Source organism: Numenius arquata, chromosome 11 (assembly GCF_964106895.1).
Source record: "Numenius arquata chromosome 11, bNumArq3.hap1.1, whole genome shotgun sequence".
In the NCBI taxonomy this organism is placed as follows: domain Eukaryota; kingdom Metazoa; phylum Chordata; class Aves; order Charadriiformes; family Scolopacidae; genus Numenius; species Numenius arquata.
Window position 1 is genome coordinate 33,122,415 of NC_133586.1, and position 20,748 is coordinate 33,143,162.

At 40.1% G+C, this 20,748-nt stretch overlaps 1 protein-coding gene across 2 annotated transcripts in view; it reads right to left on the minus strand.

Moving 5' to 3' along the window:
* TTC1 (tetratricopeptide repeat domain 1) overlaps nt 1-20,102 on the minus strand; it is a 33,239-nt gene extending 13,137 nt beyond the window's left edge. The window contains exons 1-6 of one of the 2 annotated variants that reach the window (XM_074156778.1): nt 20,061-20,102; nt 19,138-19,470; nt 8,260-8,320; nt 6,418-6,530; nt 4,381-4,417; nt 2,485-2,633 (exon numbers count right to left, since the gene is read on the minus strand). In XM_074156778.1, coding sequence (XP_074012879.1) covers nt 2,485-2,633; nt 4,381-4,417; nt 6,418-6,530; nt 8,260-8,320; nt 19,138-19,461 — 684 coding nt within the window. In that variant the 5' untranslated portion in view covers nt 19,462-19,470; nt 20,061-20,102. The other variant, XM_074156779.1, reaches the window with a different exon arrangement.
* Between the last annotated feature and the right edge of the window lie 646 nt (nt 20,103-20,748).

The window sequence follows — 20,748 nt, forward strand, 5'->3', positions numbered from 1 at the left end:
GCTAGGTGATAAAAGTGCTCTCCTGCTCTCATCCAGATGCACGCAACAAGCATCAGGGGGTTGTTTCGCAGTACAGTAAACTGACCTTCTCAGTGGGTGCTGCCAAAAGGGATGGCCTCAGTTCCTGCACTGCCTTGACCACATCTTCTTTCCTTCTCACTAACATTTGCAGTAGGGCTTGTCTGACTGCAAAAAGCCAAGGCAATATAAAAGTATTTACTTCGGGGCTGTTTGGTTGCTGGCTGTTTTTGCTCGCTTGTTGTCGCTTTTCCCTTCAGCAGAGTTAGTTGTCTGCCAGACTGATACACAGAACCAGCCGTCCCCTGGGGTCGAACACGAGCTCGTACCAGTGCTTGCACAAGGAAAGCAACTGGGCGGCTCTGGAAGCAGCGGGCAGTCAGCAGATCGGTTCAGCTGTTTTGTGAAACCATACCCTTACAGGAGTTACACAGTTAAGCAGAATATTTTTCTGCCATCAGTGCAACTGATCCAGTCCCAAAGGAAGTAATTTCAGGCAAGGCTTCTTGTCTAATATGCTGTAAAAGCAGTTTCTAATCTGTCACTTACAACACCATAGTATGGGGAAGGGGGACGGAAATCACTACTAATGATTTATTTTCCTAAATGGAGAGTCAAAACAGTTAAACCTAAGCCTTTCAAAAATATTTCTGCATCAACACACTCAAAGTGAGTTTAGAGATAATTCAGTGGGTGAAGCAAATGATTTTTTTTTCTTTATGGGGCAGAATACGGTGCAGGTTCACTGATGTGAAGCTTAACTAAAATAATAATGCCCTTTGAAAATTTAACCAGATATAAAAAGAGTCAAGTATTGGCATATGGATTTGGGTGCCCAACTAAGAATTGCATTTTAAAATTGCATCCATTTACCTTAAAATGGAAGTAAAGAACAGTTTGGCTGTTGTTTTCCCTGCAGAAGATGCTTGCCTCTTTACAGGCTCTGGTGCTTGCAAACCATTCACCTACCATGACCTCAAGCTCCCACTTTTATCAAAGTGACCCCCACTGTACTTTTTATAATGGCTACCTTTCATTAGCACACGTTCCTTCAAAACCACAGGCCTTCTGGCCACATCTCTACCACGTTTGTCCTTTCAACACAGCCTTCAGAACCTCTTATCAAAAATAAGAACAGCAAGCATCCTGTAAGAGGAGCTTTCTGCACAAAATAGATTTCCCTTCTTACTACCCTTGTGAAAAGACTCCCTGAACTTGTCAAATCCACAGCTATTTTCCACACTGAGCACTGACATACTAAATATCACTAGAAAAATCACTTCCTGCTGGTATTTTACACAAAGAGTTACTTAAAACCTCAAATCAGCAGGCTGTGGCAGTGACTCTAAATCCCCATTGAGTAAGGATTATTTACATGTTAGATTGGGGGTTCAGGAAGTGCTAAGGGTTTACCTTTTTTTCATCCAAGCTGACATATCCTAAAGGCCAAGGAAACTTTTCAAGCATTTCCTTACACTTAGAGATATGGCAAAGGTTCCGCAAGAAATGTTTAATCCTGAAGTATTTGTAATTTGATTGAAAGTGGACATTGGAACACAGTACTAAGATGCAGAATTTTGGTTTGTTTTTTTTTTTTTTTTTAAAACAAAGAAAGTAACTGAATAAGGAGAGTGCTGTTTGCAACCACAAAGTGCCCTTTTCTTCAAGTGAAAGCCTAAGTTTTTGAAGATTAATAGCAGACTTCAGTCACTATTAGTAAAATAACTCCAAGAGGCCAACACACACACAACATGTAGCAAAGCACAAGAACAGAAAACAGCTAAACCAAGAAACAAAAATATCAACATTTTGAAGTAGCCACAAACATACAGACTGATACAACCCTGTCTCTTTGTCATTCTCAGTCATATAACCAAGTCATAGAAAAAAAAAGTAATTCTTTTATAATTATGCCATAAAGGCATTCGAACTGCAAATTTACTAATCAGAAAAATAATTCTACTGAAAGAAAACCAGACTGCCACTAATTAAAGAGCTAGCAAGAACTGTATTATAGGGTGCTTGTATTCTGATTTTGAAATTGCAGTTCCTTATTAAAATGATAGCTACTAAATGCAGCAGTGGTTCAGGCAACCTTTTCTAGCAATTAACAGCCTCGATCAGAAAACTAGAAAGAAGTATGTGTCTGTGTGTGCACGCTATTCAACAGTTAAACATGCAATTACATGTTTACACCTCAGAACACGTGTTTACTTTCACTCATTTTACAAAGGTAAAAAGAGGACTATGCTTTATGGGCCTGAGACTTGTCATGGAAGTTGTGCCAGTTCATGTAATATTCCTTACGTAAAACCAGATGAGAAAACCACTACACTTTCAGTCTCAAAAAAAAAAAGTTATCACCACTGCATATGAAGCTGCTTGCATAAACAGCATTGAATATTTAGAACAGGAAAGAAAAGACCTTGGTTTAAAGTTAGGCCAAAGTATACTAAAAAGGTTTACCATGCAAGCTTCTCTGGCTTGAGGAACTGATGGGTCTTTTTCGAGGACTGCCTTATAATCTTCCAGGGCTTCATCTAGTTTTTCTGTTTTTTCATATAGTTCTGCTCTCCGCAGCAAAGCTCTAATATAGTTAGGATCCAATTCCACTGCTAGAAAACAAAACCAAAGCACAGTGTTTAACTTGAAACATTTCTACACCCCTCAAATGAATTCTTAAGTGTGTATAAATTCTTAAAAGTTATCTTTATAATGTAGCTTAGAATCAAGCAGAGTCACAGTTTAAAAGCTAAGTCATTATTCAGAAAGGCATACATCTCCCTGTGCAAGTCTAATGCAATGATGATATTTCATTTAATGTCTACAATCTGTCATGGACAGAAGTGATTTATAATGCACAAACATTTAATTTTGCAATAGTATATATGCAGAGATTCTAAGTGACCCTTCAGAAATTTTAAGGACCTGTAAGATATTTTTCAGCTTTTGTATATTTAATAAGTATTATTAGATTACAGCTAAAGTTAAATATACCCAAATATGCACATAGCAGGGAAAATAAGTATTCCCCTGCTTATCTCAGTTCAAGTTGAGACAAACTCCAGGAGAACTACTGGTGTTCTTCTGAATTTAATATCAAATGGTCAAAATTGGGTTGGGAATCCCCAAACAGTTGTATTAGCTCTACAAGTTCACAGAGGGGCATACTGACTGAATTTAAGGTTTTCCTCCCCTTATTCCCTTGGCAGCCACGACCGTGTTTACAGATGCAGTTAAGACTGAACGCTAAACTTAACAGAAACCTGCAAACAGTAATTTCTCAAGAATTTCTTCATCTATTTTTCATCATAGAAAGAGGGAGAATGAAAGACTGCCAATTTCATAATTACACCCATTAAAATGTTTCTCGGGACAATTAAATCTAGGATTATCTAGCTAAATATTCTAGCTTATTTCTTCTGGAAGGACAAAGACAATGCTACAGTCAGCAAGTTGCAGGTTGGTGTGAATTGCTCTGCTGTGCTCCAAGTGTTGCATTGCAGTTTGTAAGCCAAGTCCCTGGGGAGTGTCAAGCGATGGTAGGTTTATGTCTCACTGCTGCAAAGCAGACCGATTCCCTTTCAGCCGCTACAAAATTAGCAGAAGTGTTTTTCAAAATGCACCACCACGAAAACAAGGCAAACCCCCAAAGTGACAAAGGCCAGCTAGAATTTTTTACCTTCAAGAATACTTTTAGCGTGTACAAACTCATATTTACTGTACAAGCAGTACTGGCACACAGCCATTGGATTAGTCTTCTGATTGGTAATTTGGATTTTTTTCCCCAGCTGTCATGGGGAGTTTAACAAATATTCGAGCATGGGTGAGTGGGTGGAAGCAATACAGCAATGCACAGCTGAAATGATTTCACCAGAAGTTGCAGAGAGAAAACTATGCAGGACGAGAACGGGAGAGCATAAGCCCTTCTGACAAAGCCAAAGCCTTGTATAAAAGGGACTTGATAATGCTTTTAATTCTATAAGGCCTCACAGTTCTTTGGAATCTGGGATTAAACCAAAATCAGGGAGTAGGGGGGAATAGCAGGTGGAAGTGGGTTTAAAATAGTAGGTGTAAAGAAACAGCTTCCATAATGAAAAGACTTCCCTATTAAAAAGAAGTACAAACAGCAACCTGATTGGTGCAAGAGAATAGAAAGTAAATTATTACAGACAGGAAAAGTTTGACAGACATTTTACAAAACAAATAATTCTAGATTCAGGTGTCTTCCACTGGAGCTTTTCTATAAATTCTTTAAAGACCCTTATGTCCAAAATTACAGCTCTGCAGTAAGGCACTAACTGGCAGAATTTATATATGAAAGATCTGGCACAAGAGCAGCACACTGAAAAAAAGCCATACCTTTGCTGCAGTCACCTAGGGCAGCTTCCGTCTTGTCCTAGAACACAAAACAGTTTTGGTATACTTAAGTCATATTTGTTGGGCAACAGATTATTTGCAACTCTAAGCAAATGGTTTGTCTGGCATTCCAAGGAATTGGGTGTTCATGTAATCAAGGCTTTTCATACCGTTGCTCCTGCTGTAAAGCTCTTTACCGGTGATTAGCTTCCTCTCTGTGGAGGCTGTCAGTGTTCAAACTGCACGGCTGCCCCGCTAATGGTCGGCACCGAGCAGCCGGCAGCGACGCTCCAACGGCTGAGTCACATCTGCAGGCCTTGGCTTAACCGACCTACAGCTTTTCTACCTTTGTCAATTAATTAAGGGGTTGAAATAGACGGTTCCCAAGACACCCACATAAATTCTTGTCTGTACTAAGACATTTGGAAAGCAGACACTGCCTTTAGCACTAATACAGCTTTCTCTACTAGGGACAATGCATGAGACTTCCAGAAGTGGTAGGGACAAGATTTTAGCGCACCCAGACAACCATAGCAAGAAGATGAGAGTCTGGCAATCTGCTTATAATAAAATAAGAAAAAAAAAAAAAAAAAACAAACAAAAGAGCTGAGACAGAGATCCAATCTTCATCCAAACTAAAAAGGCTTTAAAAAAAATAAAAAATTAAAAAAAGCAGGCTGTTCCATGCTTGTATTGTTGATCTAAGTAGTAGTAATCTTTCTACACCCAAGGAACTATTTTCTTCTCCATGAAACAGAACTGTGTCAGTCTTGCCTCATGAGCTTTCGCTGTAGTACAAGGCAAATGGGAGCAGCAGGTATGGAAGAACAAACTTAATGGGGAAGTTATTAACAATATGAATCTATTTTCAGAGTAATGTATTCGTCTGTCAGGTTCCACTGATCTATGCTGGCGAGATACACTAGTTTGTGCACAGTTCTTTTATCATCTTGGGCTCATTTGGGGACTATTGGATTCGTTTCCTAGTGATATGAATAGCTAACGTGGATTATAAGGAGTTTTTTCAGTTTACAGCTTTCATATTTGAAAGGTTCCAGCATGTATTATTACAGATTTTATTCCATTTTTTCCTTGTCTGTTCAAACAATTCAGTATCCCAACAGCAAGTTAGATAATTCTGGCTGAACAAGAATAGTCTACACTGAGTAAGAATTTACTTATTTATGCCTAAATATGGCTCCAGGGTACATTTCTAAACAGAGCTGCATCTGTCTCAATACTGGAGGAAAACTGCAAGAAAGTTCCCTTTGCAGGAGGGTAAACTGAGGATAGGAGTTACTGTGCTATTTTTTCTATAATAATTTAATCTTAAAAACAAAAGGCAAAAATATTTCTCCCCTATTATGAAGTGAAAGCTTCTGTTTATAGAGATCGTGTTCTGTGCCTTCCGTGCTGCCTAAGCCTAGTGCTGACTCTGGTAACATCTGAGCACCTGTCCCTGGTCAAGGAACAGAAAACCTATGGAGAAAGCTGCACCCATCCTATCTAGACCGTGCCCTACATACAGCAGGTCTGTCCCTACTACACAAACTGTGAAGGCAGCAGACTAACTAAATTAATAGAGCCATAGTTAGGAAGTCCTGCTTATGCCTCAAAGCATTTGAGCCAATTAAACAAAGACAAGTATCTGACAATGCAGGCTTTTAGAAAAAACACTAACGAGCTACAATTCTAAACAATCTAATACATGGTCTGCATACATTAACGTGCTTAAAGACATCTGTTCCACGTGAACTTTGAATTTCATTAAAATAGAGAAAATGAAAGAAAACTCAGTATTTTAAACATAATGCAGAAGAGCACCTTCGAACAGCTGTTCCAACTGCAACTTTCAGGTTGGTTTTCATCCTCAGGAAAACCAAGTGTACCGGCATTTCTACTGGGAGTGTGAGAGACTGAGCAAGCAGCAAAACCTGCAAACAGCTTTATTATTTTGCCCTCCTTTATGCTCCCCTAATGACTTCATTATTGCATTTGTCATGTAATCAATACATGGTATTTCATAAAAAGATTATTCACCTGTTTCATTTTTGCAGCAGCTCTGTTTGAAAACAAAACAGCCCTATCTTTCTGGAAGCAGGCGGGACAAATCTGCAGAGCCTTCGTGTAAGAGTCTTCTGCCTCTCCATAGTCTGCAGATGCAGTAGGAAAAAAAACAACAAAACAGACCTTTTATTTCAAATGCCAGTACAGTCCGTGAACCACATGGCTAAGATTTCTTTGGAAACATTTCTCAATATATGATGCAATATTAAACCAGGATCAGTAGCTGCTTTCAGACAAAGTGCATTTCTAAGTAGTACAGAGATCAATGACAATTAATTATTTCAAAATCAACACCCTTGTAAAAGCAGAAATATAGTCCTGAGTTTAATGTAACAAGTACAGCATGACGTGCATGTAATTCTCATCCCTGAAATTGTTTCATTCTACTTGAGTACCCGCCTTAGAGGTAGAATCCCTTTAGATTAAGTGTATCCTTGATCCGAAAGGAAGCATGTGCTGAAATGTGTCACTGCACCGATACCTGTTCAAAGCAGCTATGAAGTTATTTTATTTGCCATCTCATCTTCAATAACTGACTTAAAGGTCAGTCACCACAAACCCGTTATCACCCGAAGGTCATCCGTCATCCACCTGGTCTAAAGCAAGGACCACTGGAAAACCACATGGGATTATCAAGTCATTCCTTTTCCAATAAAGGTACAGTCAAGAGCGAGCAGGCTCCATAGTGACTCTGAACAATGCCCTGCCAGCTGACAAGGGCATTGTCCTCAAAACAGAGCAATTCTTGCTGTGCACATTAGCTGGTGACCATCTAGGTCTTTCAAAGGTGGTGTGTTTCTGATTAGTAAGCACTTTGGCAGGCACACGCACACTGAAAAGATTTGCCAAAGAATTTGTCAAGAAGAGGCTATGGATGAGACTTCACGAGATGATTCAGCCAACATTACAGGCTTTAGTTCCTTCTGCCTGCTCTGATGCTTGCTTGAATTGGTAAATCTTTCCCCAGGAATCTTGCTCTCTTAGCACACAGTAAGAGACCTCCAACACAAAGGTCACTGCCTGGTTATCAGGGACTTCTGGAAAGGGGAAATTAGTCGTTTGTGTCCCGGCAGACAGAGGAAAGTATGAATCTGCATTTCCGGGTTTCTTTGTGAATCCTCTAGCCACCAGAACATTAAATGAAAGGTAGGTGTCAAAATCACTTCACCCTTTATGTTTTTTAATTAAAAGTATTGTTACAGTTATTTATTACCGACCTCAACCCCGTTGCATTACCTATGTTCACTGAATTTCACTGAATTTCATTGAAATGTTCAGAACAAGTCCAGTTCTGGCATAAACTAGAAATTTACATACCTCTAGATTAGTTTTTGTAAATACATGTATGTGTGTGTGTACGTGTGTACACACACATACATAAATAAAATATATAACAGACAGAGTCAGTGGATAAAAAGAAACATGCAATGGTACAAAGGTAGGAGAGAGCTACTGAGCCCCTGAGTCCTGCATTAGCAAAACTCAGAGCCTAGTGGAAGCCTTTTTTGATTAGTAAAAGAAACACTGGCACTTGGAAGGCAGTCAATTCTGTATCATGTTCTTGGATTTAAACACTGAGCTTTCATGAGAATCCTGCTGTAGTAATCCAAGTCTTTGTGATTTCAACTTAACTCTTAAGGAGGTCTGCTATCCCTTTCTGTTCTCTAGAGCTGGATGCAAAATGATATATATGATAAATTTGAATGATGGTAGGTGTGAGATCTTCCTATGGGTTTTCTGCAGTATCACCATGATGGCTAAGTATTAATTAAGATCCTCTAACATCCATATGGTGTTAGAAGATTATCAACCCACCTCCTTTCTTGAATTGCTCATTTCCTTTCTCCTTAAGCATTGTGCTCTCCTTTCTTCTTTTCTACAAAAGAAAAGACAATGTCTCAAAGCATTTAATTGAAATGAACAAGTAGGTCAGCTGCAGTTCCAAACAAAGTATGAATGGAAATCAGAATAAAATATAACCAGAAGAATTTTAACTAGTACCAAGATTGCTTGCTTGTAGTCATTGTGATACGATAGACTATATATATCCATGAAACCTGGAGTATAACAACAAGGCAATTAAAAAGCTCCAGTTCATGGACAACACTGCAGAAAGAGCATTCATAGTGAATTACATGGTTTAAACTAATACGTTAGCTTTTTAGCTGGCTGTTTGCTTCTCCTTTCCAACTCAATTTAATTCAATCAGCGCAGGTCAACTATGTAGAATGTATTTTAAATGTAAAGTCTCAAAATTTTTTCTTGAGATAATTCCATCTCAGAAATTCATAGCTGCTTTCAGAGATGTACAAAGCATGTTGAGCTGACTGCATGAGAAAGAGGTCCATGGATGGTACTGCCCTGAAAGACTTCTTACGCAGAGTGACTAAACCATCAGACCCAGAGACAGGAAGATTGTTCTGTTACACAGTGAAAATTGCACATGCTGAGCAGAGTTGTGTTTTCAACCATGAATATCTTAACAGTACTCTTGGCACAAGCGAAGTTGACATGAATGCTCTTAGCCTTTGACACAGAAAACACAGGATGTCATCAAGCCATCTCTTCAGCCTATTTACAATGGAAGTCTTTCACATGCAGGCATACCTCACACAAGTAAAAACAAAGCAGTGTAAGAAAGATAGTTACATCAAGAAGCAATGCTCATGTTCATGAATCATTTCTATGGTAGAAAAATGATCATTTGAACCACTGATTTTGCCCCCAACACACAAAAAGAACTTAAATCAAGGTGTCTATAAAATATAGATCATTGAGCAATTAAAAAGCCAACACTAGGAAAAGGAGCAGTTTCCTTTCCTGCAGATTGTGTAAATCAAGGATTAATGCAATTATCAATATCGCACAGAACATCTCCTTGGAAACAGCTAAATATAGTACTCTTTGTGGAGCGCTGCACCATCTCACAGCTATGCCAAGTAGCTGACAAACAATACAAAATCAGAGGTTCTCTCCTGTTGCTTTTATTGGGTTTGGAAAGTAATTCACCCGACCACTGTCACCATCTTAGTAATAACAGATCACAATGCTCTGAAACCTAAGCTCAGGAGAATGGCATTCAGTTGTGACACACAAAATTACACAGTAAAGTATCATCTGATCCTTTCGATACATGCCTAGATCACTGATTTTTTTCCTGTTGCCTATTAAATACGTTTTCTACTACTCATTGCTCCTCACATTTAAAAAAACAACAATCAAAAAACACAGGTCAGACCTGTGTGCACCACTGTTTAGAAACTGGCTTTCCTCCAGGGGACACTGACAAACCTACGCAAGTCCTTCCGCAATGTCCCTTGCACCAATGTACACAAGCCAGTTGGTGCTTTCTAAATATGAATATACAAACAAATTTGAGCACTTAAGGCACAAGCCGCATGAAAACCACAAATTCTTTGTATAAATGCAGGATTCTGCTGTTCACCACAGGGAGTACGTAACTGCATTTGAAAGCTGTACCCAAACTTTGGAAGTGCCAGACAGAACAGCTCCAGCAAGGTCACTGCCACACGCACAGCTGGCCCTCCACAGAAAGAAAATTTTTAAAACATCGTGAATGGACACAGAGTGAAAGTTAGCACAACAGAAGTCATTTTCATACCAGCGGACAAAGCAGCCAGATTTCAGCACAGAACAGGTTTGGAGATGATGATCCTACAGGAAAACATGAAAGATCTACAAAGACAACCCTCATTCAAGATAAGAAACGCTTGAAACACTAGCCCTACTGACTTCCCTGCTCATGACCTATTTAGAACTGGGCTTTTAAGTGTCATTAACTGATTCACTGTTGCATAAGATAGAGTTACAACTCTACAATAATGAAAGAATTTTTTTTGTATGAAATGGGAACTACAGCATAGTCGCTGTACTCCTGATGCAGAAACCCTAAAAATCAATGAATACTGGATGAAAAGCTTTACCTGTATTATCATTATATTGTTTCATTTTATTAAAATTATTACAAAATATGTTTACCCCAATTAAGTTTGAAACACTAATATAAAAAGTGATTTGCAGCAAGAAGACTTCAGGAGAATAAGCTTTATATTTAAAAAAAAATTTTAAAAAAGAGTGAAAGGAACAAAAAATTTCTTCATCTGTGGGATTCCTTCTCAGGTAGCCAAGAGGATTGTGATCCAGAGTCTCAGCAGCACCAAAGAAAGACCTAGGTGGCTGTATGGGCATGTTTGCTGGCGAAACCTGGGCAGATGAAACTTCTGAGCAAGAGAAGAGTTTAAGGACTGTCAACCGGGGAAGCTGATGATTCATACAACTCTCCTCAGAAAGCCTGTTCCCTGGTATGTCCTCTTGCCTGCGAATCAAACTGCACGAACTTGAAGGACAGAGAACTATTAGTCACATAACTTACAGACATACAACGTCAGTGACAGTCTTCCAGTCACTTCTGACTATTTGACCAGAAAAGGTGTTGTCTAAGCATGTTCCAGAAGCCAGCAGCATTGCCAAGAACACCGAATATGGTTTTGCAGCTTACTCAGCTCCCTGGAAAGCAGCAATGCAAGCAACGCAATCCTGGTTCAAACCCAGCATTTCTATTACAGCTTGACCAACATTTTCAAGATATCTCCAAATTACGGGTTTCAGGCTGCCCCTGAAGTTCTAAACTGTACAAGTTCTTGCAGTGTTTTTCAAAAACGTAAAGTCTATACGGTAGCTCATGCATCATTCAGGATTTTCATTTGAACTATGACCCATAATCAATACATAACAGCAGACCATCCCTAACAACAAATTCCTCTGGCTTTTCCACAAAATGTAAAACCGTATGTATTAGCACATCACATTCTAAATGCACTGCCCTCTAAAGGACACTATGTATTTGTGAAATAAATCCATAATTTATTCCTCCATATATACACTTCTTTAACAGAAAATCCTAACAAAAAACCAGCTGCAAGTCAACTATTTTGGATGAATTTACATTTAACCTGAAAGGACTGCTCCAATGGATGCTGTTAGAATCAGTCTTCTATTCAAATTCATGGTTAAAAAAAAAAAAAACCCAAACAAAACCTAAAGCAGTGTTAGAAGATATAACTTCTCTCAGTAGGCTGCATTTCCAGCGTCAATGGACAACTGCAAATTGACTGGTCATCAGTTTACTGTGATCACATCAAACCAGAGTGAAAAAATTGCAAGTGACTTGTCCTTGGGACAAATTTTGCACAATGTCATTTCAGTGTCCCCACCCACTCATGTTTCAGAAAAAGATTTAAGTAGCTGCAGGGCAGGCTACCCTTTCCTCAGCGAGGGAAGTAGGTCAGACTGAACTCCTAGAACGCTCTGCCTAAGGAAAAGATATCTTGACCCACTACGTTCCCTGAGGCTGCTCGTATATAACACTGAGGTCATGCACAACTTCCCCAACTTACACTCCATTATGATTTTCTGCTAGTCAAAGTCAGCAAAATCTTAAAGTTTCTTTTTTGCAAATTTTATTAACACAAAGATAATAAATTCCAAATGGCAGGCATTAGGTTTTGATGTACAAAGTAAAAAAAATATTTTTTAAAGTCCAGGAGAAATAACTACATTTAACTAGTAATATGATTCTTAAAGGATCTGATTAGAAATGTTTCCAGATTTGGATATTGAATGACAATAGTCCATATTCTCAAGAAATTAGGATCTTAACATAAACCTGCCTGGCAAGCAAGAGGTGCTGAAGATTAAGACCTGATCTGAAGTAATGAGAAAAGACAGCTTGGCCTTCTGACAACGAAGTACAACAATTCAAAAGAAAGGCCATCAAATACAGTCCCTGAACCTCAGCTACTCTGCCAAAAAACTCAGGTTTAAAAATAAAAGCATTAAAGCATTATTGTACTATTAGAGAAGAAAGCAACCTACACATTTTTACTGTTTGTTTTGGAAGTAACTAATATAATAGAAGTGCTTGAAGTGAAATCCTTAAATATAGCAGGTGAGAGCTGAAGGACAAACACCCTGAGCTTGTAATGCTTCCAACTACGCTTCCGCTGGCTGTTCCTATGCATTTTATTTGATCAATTGATTTAACTTTGCTCGGGAACTGTTCTTGGCTCCAGTTTTGTCAAGAGCAGCAAATGTGTGCTCCCTTCTCTGCAAGGCTATTTATACAGTGTGACAATGCACATCTGCATCTCATACACCCTTTTGTAAGGTCACCAAGTAGCAGTCAATTTAAAATTACTGGGGTTCAAGCGGTGCACAGAAGCAAAGAATTTAAACAGATAATGAATATATTTTTCCGTTTCAAATACCAATGCTATTCCTAAGTCATCCATTAGTAGTCATCTGCTTCCCCCTGCAGTTCTGTGAAGCTATTGCTGTATCATGCATCAAGTATTTCAATTTCAATTTAAGGTTGTAGTCACTCAAAAAGTCCTTTTTCAAATTTTGCTGGAGTCGTCACTTGAAAACTGTGCCAAATCTGCCCTCTACGCTGAAGAGACAGAGTAATAAGCCTTGCTAGACTCTGGCCCATCTCTGCTCATTGTAACTCCATGGTAAAGATGCATCAGTCTTTTTACTGCCAAATCACTACCTTTTCCTGAAATTGTAAGCAGCACTTCCAGAGACAAGAGGTCATATCCATCCTTGACAGTCAGTTTAAGGTAATGTGCCAGACTAACCGTGACTGTTCCCGAGTGACATGCCATGCCATTCAGTCATCCCTGTTCCAGGGGCAACAGCCTCAGGCAGAAAAGTGGAGCTGACCACTTAATCCATCACCACCAGAAGTCAAAAAGGTCTCAATTTGACAGTATCAGCATCTTCCAGACATGCAAAAATGAATATAAGGCTAAAATCAGATACCAGCACTGAAAGAAAGATGAAGGTATACTTTTTCACTCTATTAAATTGCCATCCAGCAAAAGACTTTTTTTAGTTTTAAAAATTTAACTCAAAGAACTATAAATAACAAATGGAGAGTAATACTCCAGATTTTATCCAGGTTCTTCTCACCAACAGTTAGAATTAATTACCCTAGCAGATACAGATATACTTCTCAAATGTACTTCTCCAAGTTTTGATTAAATCAGAAAATATAACAGGGTATTTTGCTCTATTTTGCAAGCCGTAAGACAGGGCAGTTTAAGTCTATCAATCCATCTTTTCCTCTAATTTGACCAAAAGAATAGCATATTTAGTATTGGTGCTGTACTGTATATAGGATTCAGGTTATTAAAGTAGGTCATTTGAATAGGGCATCACCTTTTAGTGTATTTCATAAGATTGCATTGTGATGCTTTCAAAACCCAATTGTCTTGCAAGATTTACTGCTACACAAAATAATTCTGAATGCTGATGAGAACTGTTAACAACAGATATATTCCTTATTGGTATTTGTCAGTAATTTATGTGATAAATTTCACTGCTGTGCAGTCAGCTGCATTGTCTCATGTATTAATAATCTGGTTTTCTGGTCCAACCACCTAATTCTTCCTGGAAAGAGTTCTGAGAACCTCTCCAAGTGATCAACACCTGAAGACTGATCCAAAATATGGCTCACTTTTTTGCATCCTATCTTCCATTTTGTTCCCTATTTGTTCCTTTTATTTCATAAATACTATAGAAAAAACAGCAACTTTGATGGAGTAAAGGTTACCATACTATATGGAACAGATGGAACTAGGAAAGTGGAACTAGGAAAACACCAAATGCTGAAATGAATGACTACACCTGAGAATCCATCTCAGAAGAAATCCCAGACCAGTTCTTCAGCCCCTGGAAAAGCAAATTCTATATAGAAGCCATAATTTATGGAAGAACAATGGGATCAACCTGAAGCATGGGGCAGAAAGGGTGAGGAGCGGAGCAGTTTAAAGGAAATTTCTTGATTAAGACAACATTCTCTAACACATCCTAGAACTTCTAGAGAAAAAAGCGGGGGGAGAGGGGAGGAGAAAAAATGGAAGTTTTACTGTTTAGCCCAAAACTAAAAAAACTCAGGTATATCTCAAAAATACAATTTCTCAAAGATCAGTTTCACTTAATTCTTACAGAGTTGCTAACAAGATACTAATCAAGAATCTCTTCTACTGGAGCTCTGTTCCTTGTCTTGTTGACATATTTCTAGTGTTAAAATAGAAGCTGAGCATGATTACAGCCAGCTGTAGTTCTAATGCACATACAACAGCCCAAAGAAATTAATTGCTTTTGAGGAATATTAGATATTTATTCCAGGGTCTCACAGCAGCTAGAAAGAGTGTTCTATATCCAAAGTAAGAGCTTACTAGGCCAGGTGCTTAAGTCCTTGCCAGACAAGGCCCAAAGAACAAGACAACATCTGTCATGATAGAAGAGCATGAGGGATTCAAAATCTTGCTGCTGGATAAACTCATAATTAATGGGTGTCCCTCCAGAAGAGGACCGCGTCAGATTGAAACAATTACCATGTAACAGCTGTTGGGTGTCTTCTGATTAATTCTGCAGACTAGACCAACGTCAAAGCCATCACTGTCAATGACAACTAACCAGAAAAATCTGCTTGTAATGCATCAAAAGCAATTTACTGCTCAGTGCCTCTGCTGAGGCAGCCATCAGCATGCTTTTGAAACAACAACAACAATCTTATAAAAGTGAATTTTGTTTCAGCCTGCTCAATTCTTAAAAAGCTGTGAATTGCAAGTCCAGGCAAATACCCAGGCTCTAAGCTACATCTGTTTTTAAGAATGCTTCTTGCAGGTTTGTGTCTTAATATCCCTTTAAGTTCTTCTTTTGCTTCACTGTGCAGAGAAGACTTCTTACACTATTGGTACTGTACGTTTTCCTGGAAGTAATTCCTGTTGCTTAAAATTAGAAATCTCACTGTACGGGGCTCTCAAAATATAACTGAGAGAAAATACACAACCACTTGCTCCTTCACTTGGATCTCTGCAGCAGCTTCTGCATGGGTGAGAATCTCTACTCAGAGCTGCTACCATGAAAGCTTGCATATAGGATACGCATAAATACACAGAACAAGGACTACAATCTGTCTTTGCATCTCCGGAATAAATTAGAGACTTTCTTTTCTACAGCCTAGTTAATTGGAGAACATCACTCCATAGAATTCATTTATTAAAGCTGCTAAAACATAACAATGGGCTTAGTTTAAAAAAACAAAACAAAACGACAAACTATTAAGGTGTAGGTCCATAAATTTAATTTGAGCAGGGCTAACATCCAGCTCTCCTATTACTTGAGTACACAGTTTATGGTTGGTGCTGCAGCCACAGTTCATAGGAAGTTTTTCTTCTTTAGGCAAGTAGCCTAACTGAAGAAAATCCATCTACCCCTATATGCCATCACGAGGCTGCCATTTGATGTCTACTTTTATCGGCGCTGCCCTTGATCTAAAAATACAGCATTATTTTTCATCTGAATCATCCCCCGTAACTGGTTGACTGCACATTCCCGCAGAGAGGTGTGCCAGCACAATGGAGGAGGCAGCAGGGGGCTGAGAATAACTGATGAAGGACTGCCTAAGCAGCAAACACAGCACTGCTGCTGAGTGTCTGGTCACAACCTAAACAGTCAAGTAAACAACTTCTGAATATTTCTGCCTCATTTTCTCCAGCTGCAAAAAAAAAAATAAATTCATGTTGCCCTTCTTCTCAAAAACGACCTTTTGAGTAACTGGAAGGTTTAAAATGTTTGAAAAACTCTGAATAAATGGATGTACAGCAGCTGTTTTCAGACCATAACTGCAGTATTTTCTCCTTAAAAGCTGCATCGTTTAGCAGATTCTTTTCATAATCAAAATATATAGAGCATTTCACTTTTAAAAATAAAATAAAATAAAATAAAATAAAATAAAATAAAATAAAATAAATAAAATTTGTAGCCATCAATTCCAAGTACTATGAGGAAAGCTGGAGTAGTATTTCAGGAATGATCCATCCCCACAGTTTTACCACACAGAGACTGTAAGGTGATGCAGGCTAAGATCATGCAAATGGGCTACTTCAATAGTTATAACAACCGCTGTAAGCTTCTAATTCAGCTCTGGTTTCTGGATTTCTCAAACTTTGCTTTTAAGAGATACCAGCAGTATTTTGTTAGAGAAAAAACCAGTTATATTTTAAAGACTGCTTATATAATCCACTCAGAAAGTTCTCTATGGAACATAAACAAAGTTCACAATATAAATATTGCCAATCTAATATTTATGGCGATACTAAGAGATGGAATCCCCACATTTCATTAGGTATAATCCTAAACCAAGCCAGAATGCACAAGTGCTCAATGCCACTGGAAATAAACCTACAGAAAGATGAGAACTGCAGCTGTCTCAATACTTTCTCTATGGAAATCTTTCCAGCTTTGAACAGTTATTACCTTGTACTCCCACAGGACCTTTCAATGGAGTTCCACAAAGGTGAATGCAAGTATTCAACATTCACTATTCTTTTGCTCATTTTACAGAAGGAAAAAAAATGATGTGCAAAACTAAATGATTACCTAACAATACAACAGAAACTACAGCAGCACAAAAACTAAGACACCCAACTTCCAGGCCTGCTGCTCTTCCTAGTTTAATTCGATGACATAATTTCCCCCCAGCTTTTAGCATTTTGTCTATGAAACTCTGAAGCTGCCTTCAAGTTCTAGGCTGCTGCAGAAACCTCATCGTGACTCATGATGACAACGTTCCTTGTTGTACAAGAAATAAATACAAGTAGAAAAAAGGGACTGGTTAGTCTAAACTGGAAAAGACACAAGGGCAAAGTGATAATGGTTTTTCTGTACAGTGAATAAGTCAAGGAAAGTGGTCTTTGTCTTCTGTTCAGCACCTAAGAGAATGCATTTAGAGAGTGCCCAGTTTTGGTGCACACTCCATACAAAAATACCAAAACACTTCCCAGAGGGAGTCCAGCAGAGGGCCCCCGAGATGGTCAGGATGCTGGAGACAATGACCTAAGCAGACAGCCTAGGAGAACTGAGTTTGTTCAGCCTTAGGAAAAGGCGGCTCAGTGGAGACTCCATTGCTACAGAAAATGGAGATGAACTCTTCCTGGAGGCATGCAGAAAAAGAAGGGCAAGTAGTCACAAGTTGCAACAAAGGAAATTCTAATTAAATATGAAGACAAAAGTTTCCACCATGAGGGTAATTAAACACTAGAACAGGGGCCAGAGAGGCTGTGCAACCTCCAGACTCTGAAATGTTTGCGTGGCTCTGAGCAGGCTGATCTATTTTATCTAACTTTGAGCAGGGGGCTGGACTAGGTGACCTCTCCAGAGGCCCTTTTGGGGCAAAGGATGCACCAAGTAACTTCTTGAGATACAACCCTCCCCCCCTTATTCTTTATTAGAGCTCAAGGTATTACAACTGGCAAGCGTCATTACACCCATTTTACAGACGTCAAAATTGAGAGACAGAGAAAGTGAGATATGAAGTGATTTCCACAAGGTGAAGCAGCAGACAAGTGTTACATCTAGTCTCATTCGTACTTCAAGGAGATTGTATTCCATGTTCCCCTTCCCCACTTGCCCATCTTGCTTTTCCAAGGAACTCAAGGAATTTCTCCATTAGCATGACAATCTGTACCACAGACGAAAAACTACTTTTTTGTCTTCACTGATGTATTTTGGTCAGAAATCCCACCCTACCAGCAAGGGAATTATTTGAGCCACAAATTGATTAAATTTCTCTATACCGGTTTGTAAGAAACAATACAGATGTTTGGTTGCCTCCGGCAACTTAGCTCTGCATATTTCTGCCCCTCATTCTCTATTAATGGTAGCTGACAGTAAGACCATGCCACAGTCAAGTTACTGCCAAGCCTCTCCCTCTTTCCAACTTTTTGGGGCAATGCATAAGCCAGCATTTATTTACTTACACAACAGACAGGGCCAGCCAACAGTTAAGAAAGCATGGTCCAGCTTTACTAAGTCAGTTGAATTAGAAGAGATCAGCCTGCCTGTATTAAAGAGTAATAAGCCCATATAAATTCACTGAAACATTCATAGTATTTTAAGCACTTAAAAAAAAAAAAGTTTCATGTGACCCTTCATTTCTTCTTTTTCATCAAAAGTTTATTAGTAATTGTTCATTATATAGTAATTTCTTCTACTGCTCCTGGTGATTTGGGAATTTCCAGAATAAAAACTATACAGCTATACAATACACTATCATCCTCTATGAAGTAGTGCTTTCCTAAGATGCTGCATACCTCCTCTTCTTAGCTACCATTCCTTACTCCACTGTCTCCTTCCCTCACTGTAAACAGTTAATATTACCTATGATCCAAACTGTGCAGCTAACCTTTCAGTAAGGACTCTATTTCCTTTATTAAAATAAGATCTAATTCGTGCCTACATAGACTATCCTGAAACCTGCTCTGAGTTTTGGAAAAGCACCTTGCAGCTAATCAGACGAAAACAATGAATGCACACAAATAACGTAAAACAGGGAGATTTTTGTTCTTCTAATCTCCCCAAGTCACAGTAACCTTAAACACTAGTGAAAGTAGCTGAAAATCTGCAACGGAACGTGATGATTAAGAAGAGTAAGGAAAGCTAATAAAACTATTTGTTACCTAAAAGAAGAAAATAAGAACATTAAAACTAGACACGTAAGAATGTTACAGGTCCATTTTCGTGCTGGTCACAAACCATTCAGAAACGTGACACTGAAAATATTATTATCTTTTTATATTCAACATCAGTATTTTGGATTACCTGTTTTTCTTCCTCTGGCATATCTTTTTCTAGTTCTAGTAAGTATTCTTCATCTAGTTCTGTCTGCTTCTTTGAGCTATTCTCATCATTCTGTAAATTCCCTTCATCATCCAGCACAGGTTCTTTTGCCTCAAAGGAGTCATGACAGTCATGGAAACACTCATCTGCTGTCGTGGGATCTTTGGCTGAAGATGGTGTACATCCACTTTCAATATTTTGGGGATTCTGTGCATCTTTGGGCCCAGTCTCTGAAGGCTTCTGATCAGAAAGTTTTAAATGATCAAGTAATTCTTCAGGTGGACTTGCATCTTTAAATTCTTCCATGTCGGACTCCTTGGAGGAGTTAGGTTTTTAGAAATGAGAAAGAAATAACCCTCAATAAGCATAATATAAATGCCTTGTCAGCAAGCAAATCTCAAAAGTTCTTAAAAGTACTCTTGACATCTCCCAAGTGAAACTATTATCCCTCAAGGGAGGGAGCAACTCATACATGCTTCTTATACACACTATACAGCGACATGGGCCCAGCACGCTGTTCCCATAAGTAAGTTAATTCACAGGCCCAGATTCCCAGGACCGGCAGGGCATAGCACAGCACTATGCTGCGGCTTCTCCTTTGCAGTGGGACTGAAGTCACACGCGCAGGCCTACCCACAGGCCTCAGCACCCCCTCGCCCACCTCGGCCCCTTGCGAGCCCCCTGCCGCCGCCCCAGGCCCCGCCTGCACCGCGCTCCCCTTAGCGCCGCCACGGCGCCCCAGAGCCAGGCACCAGGCAGCCGTTCCCGGCTCTGTCACCTCAGCCCTACCCCGCCCCCGGCGATAAGGGGCCAAGCTGCGGCCCGCGCCCCCCATGACACCGCCGCCTCCCTCCGGAACGGGCCGGGCCCACCCCAAGCCACCCGCCCCGTCCCCGGGCCCAGACCTGCGCCTTCCCTTCCGGCCGGTGCGCGTCTCCCGCCCCTCGCCCTTCGCCCCGTCGCGCGCTTCCTGCCGGCGCCGGCCAATAGGAGGAGGCCGCGCGCAGGCTGCTGGGATTTGTAGTCGTGCGAGGGAGAGCGGCGCGCGATGCGCGCGGGGGTCGGGGTGTCTCGTGCCGGTGGCGCGCGGGCTCTCCTCAGGCGGAGGAGCGTTGAGGAGCGGAGCGGTGAAGTGAGGAGAAAAGTGGTGAAGTGAAGTGAGGAGAAATGAGGAGAGGAGCGGTGAAATGAAGTGAGGAGAAATGAGGAGAGGAGCAGTGAAATGAAGCGCGGTGCGGTCAGGAGAGGAGCAGAGCGTTGAGGTGCGGTGCCCCGCATCGCCCTTGGGCTTGGCCTCTCTTTCCCCGAGGCCCGGCTCGCGTGTGCGTGGGGTGCTGAGGTTGAGGTTTGTTTGGTTTTTTTTAACACGGGCCGCTTGCACGGCCCTTTTGCACATCTTGAAGGGGGTCTGTTGTTGTTTGAGCTCGGTCAAGGTTAGAAGTTACAGCTTGAAACTGCACCTGTTAGGCTGGGTGCAGGGTAGCTCTGAGGACAAAGGGAGGCCGAGGGCTGCCACCCCAGAGGCTCCTTGAGGGATCACAAACAGTCAAAACTATGAGAAATGCCTGGGGTGGTAGAGCCCTGCTCCAATTC